The sequence below is a fragment of the Alosa sapidissima genome, chromosome 4 (genome assembly GCF_018492685.1).
Source record: "Alosa sapidissima isolate fAloSap1 chromosome 4, fAloSap1.pri, whole genome shotgun sequence".
NCBI lineage: Eukaryota > Metazoa > Chordata > Actinopteri > Clupeiformes > Clupeidae > Alosa > Alosa sapidissima.
Genome location: NC_055960.1, coordinates 10,571,019 through 10,577,753, shown reverse-complemented (window position 1 = coordinate 10,577,753; position 6,735 = coordinate 10,571,019). Strand labels below are relative to the sequence as shown.

Genomic DNA, 6,735 nt, shown 5'->3' with positions numbered 1-6,735 from the left:
TTTGTCTAATGCCACTGGGTATGTTAGACGAGGTCGAAATGCTTATAGGACAGTTAGGGGGGAACGTAGAGGCAGTGTGGGGAGTCACAATGAGAATGACAGTAGGCCTAGTCCGAGCTGCGCAAATTCTTGACGCGAGCGCGAGGCAGATCTGGCCATGCTGCTCGCATAGGCTGCTCGCAGCAGGAGCAGAGGTGGTGACACGGGGCAGGGGAGCCATTAGGCCATGCATAGTCTTTCACAAGATGATGGGAATGCCGGCCCTGTATGGATAGGATATGGATAGTCATCATCTCTACAGCAAAAGGCCTGCTACATAAAAAAAAAAATGGTCAGCCATTTATTAGTAATGATTTACACTGTTGATTATCTATTTCCCTGACCATTTAGGACATATGTGTTCTTTTTTGTGTGTTCATGTCCTTGTGATGTGTGTGTCTTTGTCAGCTAAGAAAAAAACAACAAAAAGAAAACAAATACTAACATTGTCTCTTGTCTTGTCTCGTTATCTCACTCCTGATCTGTGCCTTGCCGTGGCAAGTGAGCTTTTGAACTAAACAGGTCTTGTCTACTTGTGTTTGTGTGTCATCTGAATAATATATATGTGCCCCATACATGGAATCAGAGTGCCTACTGTATGTAGTAAATGGAAAATCTCTACAGCAAAAGGCCAGCCTACCGCTACATGCATTTGGTTTGTTTCTGCCATTTATTAGTAATGATTTACACAGTTTGTTTACTACTTAGTATTTACCTGAGCATTCAGTATTGTGCAATATAGCATACAGAAGGTGAGGGACATTTTGGGGGGAAAGAAGTGGTGCATTTTATCATTCAAACATGCGACTTTTCATAAAAATTCTATAATCCAAGATGGCCGCCACCATATGACGTCATAATATGCAAATTAGATATAAACATTTAATCCCTACATAAACTTTGGGTCATCCTTAATATTTCTCTAATTTACAGAAAGATATAGCCTTTTGAAATGAAGATGTCAAAATCGAACGTTTCGAGAAAAAAACCTCTGGCGCCTAAAGGGTTAATAAAATAATGAATAGTAAATCAGACATATAATGACGGGCAGACTGTAAAGACAATGATGTAGCCTAATGACAAACACCAGAAGAAATCTTGACTATTTAGTGGCAGGCTGGTTGCGTGTCAAGGCTCAGTCTTTGAAGTTGAAGTAAATTCAGATCGGCCCATGGATCTCCTAATTTTTTGGATCCCCGATCCAGCAATTTTGTCAATATCGGGGCCGATATCCGATCCAAATATCGGATCGGTGCACCCCTAGCTGAAACTGAATCAAACATTCTTTAGAACACAGCTGATAGTCCGGCAGCCAAATGCCATAATATAGCCTAGGTGAACCGTTTTTTTTGTTTGTTTGTTTTTTTTAGAGATGGTGCCCGGTGATATCCCTTGGGCAATTTTCGATATTAAAACTTTCTTGTCCAATGTGGTGAATATAAGACGAGACACTACAGGTGAATAGGGTAAAAAATAACTAGCAGATATCACACCATTGACAGTGGGAATTATGTGTTTCAGCGGTAATTACTTTTTCCTGCAGAACATCAGGAAATCCCATTCAAGTCATTGGAACATACCCATGACTAATTAAGCCCAAAACATACCCATGACTAATTAAGAGGAGTAAAAAACACAATTAAATGTTTGGAACTTAATTAGTTGGAATTGGATCTTTACTCTTTTTCCCTCTTAGATACATCTTGGTGGTGGAGCATATGTGTCCTCTCGGTCATGGGCATGGATTCAGGGGTCCAAAAACGACTCCAGATTCTGCAAGAACCTGTGTGTTGCAGTCTGGGGGTGTCCATGGTTCTTAGACTACGGTCCACTGAGGGGAAGATCTGCAACAGGATGAAATCCTGCTGTGGCCAAACCTCCTCTAACGCCAGAAAAATATCAGGCAGTTAAAGGTTTGTATTTTATATCATTACACGGCTCTTCACAATGCAAGTAGAACGGTCCATTGACTTGAATGGGATTTCCAAAAGTTCTAGCGGTCATTATTTTCAAGGAAAGGACCTCTGAAAAAAATTATGACCGTTGTCAATGGCAACGGAGTTTGTGCTTCTAATTCAGGTCTTTCATATCACTACGCAAGGACTGGAACTTCATTCAAAAGTGAAAGCAGACGGTTGATCAGCTGTGTTCTTAAGAATGTTTCAATTTCAGAGTGTGTTGTTGCGAACAACAGTATTTGTTTCTCAGCAAATGCCACGATGAACGGTAACAAATAGGCTAGGCTATGTAGGCTAAAGTCATATCGTGGGGAGGTTATTATTTTGTTTTGGCAAGTAGCCGTGTAATAAGCTGGATAATGTATAGAACGCCGGTCATTATTGGGAAAATGAAGTCCCTTCAGGGCGGAAAAACAGTCTGGTTCGCTCTGTCGGGACTTATTTTCCCAATAATGACCGGCGTTCTATACATTATCCCTTACGTGAAAGATGTTGAATAAGAAAAGAAGTAGCTTTAGCCTACTGCAAACTGCTTTTCACTCTTAGAGAACATTTACAATGTCAATATCAAAACATCATGTTATAGAGATGACACTCTTTGTAATCTCAATTGCAGCAGATCTAACTTGAACGTTATGCTACTCCATTTAATTGGGAACGCTCTGAGCGCGCACGAGAGAGAGAGAGCGAGCGGCAGGTTCCAGCTGGCTTGACATTGTTGACAAGTGACAGTTCATCATTTATAAATAGTTAAACAGCACCAAATTAGCAGTATTTTTTAAGCAATTAATATTTGAAAACAAAATTACTTTGTCAAATAGTGATAGTGAGGGTGGCTGTCTTTTTTGGACAGTTGCATCATCAACATGCATATTGCGATTAAAATCTCTATTGTAGGCCAATTTCTTTATTAACCCAATGTGGCCCTTGAGCCAAAAATTTACCAGCATGATAAAGAAAGGTGAAAGAGGTGACTCCCTACCTTTGGTGGCCATAAAACTCAAATAGGTCTCCTGTCATGAATCATCCAGGACCTTTCAGATCCTGAGCCGGGTTTTCCTGTACCTACCTGGCTGGCGGCACTTTTAGGTGCTCCATTCCCAGGTGGTCAACTCCATGCCATGTTTTGCTGCTGACCTACTGCATCACCTGTCCCCCTGCTCTGCTGCTCAGCACACCTGTGTCTGATTACTTAATCAGGCACAGTATTTAGGCTGGGCTCTTGGAATCCTTCAGTGCGGAGTTATCGTGCTATGTCATCTGGATGTAACGGCGCCTCTCCCTCCTCTCCCTCCTCTCCCTCCTCTCCCTCCTCTCCCTCCTCTCCCTGTGGAATTACGTTTTGACCTTTTTGGACTGAACTTTGTTACTGAACTTTGGACTGATCTCTGACCACGATTTTGGATTACTGTTTTTGGATTGTTTGCCCTGGACCTTGTGTGTTGTGCTCACTCTTTGACTTTCAATTGTGCTCTGCCATTGCCTGCTGTTTGCTTGAAGCGGTTTTTCACTGAACATTAAATCACAGTTTAACCCGTTACCATTTTTGCTTGTGTCCTACTTCGGGGTCCAACCAGTACCTCTGGCCTACTGGCCGTAACAGCTCCATACTTATACCATAATCAATATGTAGTATAAATAGTATTTCTCATCTTTGCTAAGCAAAAGTTTTATTTGAAAAGAAGTAAACCCTGGCCGTTATAGATGCCTGACCCAAATATAAGCAGCTTGAGTTCGACGAATGAAGCAAATAAAAGACTGGGCTATTTATCAAGTTTTTACGCATAGGCTATTTTCCATTTACATATTTTGCTTCTACATATTATCAAACATTGGGTGGAATCCTGTCTTTACATGTTATTTTGATCCCAGTCAACAAAAGTATTTAATTCACACTCCAGGAACAGTTTTGTACAATATTTTAGACTAGGGGCTTGGTTTTCAATATGTTCCAATACAATCACAGGGATTAAGTTTGTGATTACTGAATTATACAATAGTTTGTCAATTTTATGTTGGCAAACTCTTACCTAGTGTATCAGCTTGACATCTACTCTTGTTACAGCTATACATGTCTTTTCATTTGTGGCAGTCTAGAGGATAGGGCCTTGTCTGCTGAAAAGTGAAATATATTGATAGCATAAAAATGCTCTGAGGAAAAACAAGATGCACATAATATTTAGGCAATATCAAAGCTGTTTGGTGTGGTGCAGTTAACAGTGACCTATCACAATATCAAATGATATAAAGCAGTAAGTAAGTGTTCTGTTCTCTACCTATAAACTAACAAATATTGTCTCAATTGTCTTAGTCTGTTTACCACTGTGATAAATGTACCACAGTGATAGCTTAAAAACAGCATAGGATGCTCTTGATACATTGGCATAATGTGATGTGTGCTTACAAGACACATTGCACTCAGATGAATGGAACATAAGACTATTGGCAGAATTTGCTGTTAGTAGGATTCAAGAATGTACATTTCAAATATGATACATTTTTATAGTCAATTTAACAATTATCAATCCATTTTGTAGATCAACAGTCTGGGGTTTATGGGCTAAAAAGAGGAAATACATCTCTTAAAACTGTTGCAATATTGTCATTGTCGAATTTAGTTTCAAAATCATAATGAAATGATAGTCATTAAAACCATGTGTATTTTAATTGTCAGAATACACTTCTAATGCAAGCACAATTGACAAGACAGTTTCTATGGCAATAGTTATATTACAAAAGCTATATTAATGTCAAATGAAGACAGTAGACAGAGAGTTTCATGTACCTCAAATAAATCATAAGCTCAGTTGTCAAAAAATAGTTTTACATACATTACAGTTAAAAGGCTGCTACACAGTAGATTCATATAAACAGCTGGATGCTTTGCCCTTTCACCCCTCTTCTCATGATGTGATGACTTGCTTTATGAAATCACTTCCATACTCTCTCAGGGCCTGTTCATTAGTGTATAACACTGTAAAGTAATACCTGTGCTGTTGCGTTTTGACCTCTGACATGTTCACCCCACTTTTACATTGACTTTAATAGAGGGCCTGACTTTTTTCGTCCTGCATGTCAGGTAGCGCAGCCAGTACTTGCGGAACTTCTCATCCCTGAAGCCGTAGATCATGGGACTGAGGAAGCGTGGGATAATGTAGACCAGCAGATAGTTGACGTAGCGGATCTCCAGGTGGTGCATGGGGAAGAGGCGGATGAGAGGGGTCTGCATGGAGGGAACTACAAAGGCCAGCATGCACAGCAGCAGCTGAACGCCGTGCAGCAGTACAGTGTTACGGGCCCTCTTCACCGAGATGTAGTCAGTGGAGGCAGCCCTGGCGGTCAGCATGATCTTGCAGTAGGTATAAAACAGCGTGAGGAAGACAAACGAGAAATAGACAGTGTCCACTATGCAGTTTTTTACATAGATGGAGTAGTCCCCAAACAGTATGGCATGGTCACAGAAGATGTAGGCGTAGAAATGGGCCAGCGGCTTGTTGGCCAGTGTGATGAAGAGGTCGGTAAAGGGCACCGCGGTGGTCAGCGCCAAAATGGCCAGGATGAGCCGCAGCGTGCGGCTGAGCGTGCAAATGTGGCCATAGTGCAACGGGAAGCAAATGGATATGTAGCGCTCGATGGCCATGCCGGCCAGGATGAGAGGCGTGGCGCGGGTGGTGGTGGTGGCGGCGATGATGAGCACGCTGCACACGGAGGCGTGGATGCGCGAGAAGGCGTAGCTCACCACGTAAAGCGCCGTCACCAGGCTCAGCTGCACCGCGTCGTTCAGCACCATGAAGATAAACATGATGTAGCGTGGGTCCTCGTAGAAGAAGTTGTGGCGCAGGAAGGTCGTGACCATGCTGCCATTGATGACGCTAAGGGCCAGCCACACCAACATGGACACAATGTTTTTGGTCAGTGCCGCACTGAAGCTGTCTTTTGGGAAAGACTTGTTTGGAACAGTGAAGTTACCTGACAGGGAGACCAAGGTGGAATTCATGTTTGCACAACAAGCCTCCCAGTTTAGCTTCCTGAAATGCAGTAAAGTGGAAATATACACATTAAACAATATATTTGTGGAAGAAGAACCTTGATGGACATGTACAAATACAAATACATAAATAAATAAAGTCATATTTAGCAGTCAGTTTAGGATTGTGCAGTCTATTTTATATCTATGAAGTCACATATTTTTGCTATTTCACAACAACTTTTACTTGGGGGAATGTATTGTAAATACATCAATTATAACAACATGTTAGATGATTTTGCTCAACTAGTATTACTTTTTTGCATTCAGAGTTCACACCAAAGCAGTATATATGGATAGCATGGTGAACACACCACATGGCTGACATAACACAGCTTACCTCAGTCAGAGTTACCTGACTGAGCTTCAGAAGTTGTTACCTGCTCTTTTATAGGCTGTGTTTCACCAGTTAGGTGAGTGGGATTAACCAGGTGTCATGAGACCTGAAGACTAAAATCAAAACAGTTAGGTCTCAGTTGAATTGATCATACTCTTTTTGAATGCTTCTTTATTTATGTACTCCTTTACAGAGATTGCAAGAATATTTGGAGTGATGAAAAATAAGAATACTTAACTGTGATATCTATGTGCTCTATATTCAAAATGAACATGTATGTTTTCTCTTTTTGCATATGTATGTAATAGGTTTCTATATACAATAGTCTATTAAAATATAATTTCAATTAAAATATTTTTAATTATAGTGTGTTT

General features: G+C 40.8%; 1 protein-coding gene across 1 annotated transcript; it reads right to left on the bottom strand.

Moving 5' to 3' along the window:
• Window positions 1-5,016: 5,016 nt before the first annotated feature.
• On the bottom strand, window positions 5,017-6,375 carry LOC121706979 (odorant receptor 131-2-like). The gene is made up of 2 exons (XM_042089160.1): window positions 6,281-6,375; window positions 5,017-6,025 (listed from the first exon to the last, which is right to left on the bottom strand). Exon 2 carries the CDS (start codon window positions 5,992-5,994, stop codon window positions 5,017-5,019), a length of 978 nt encoding a protein of 325 aa, XP_041945094.1. The 5' UTR covers window positions 5,995-6,025; window positions 6,281-6,375.
• Window positions 6,376-6,735: the final 360 nt, after the last annotated feature.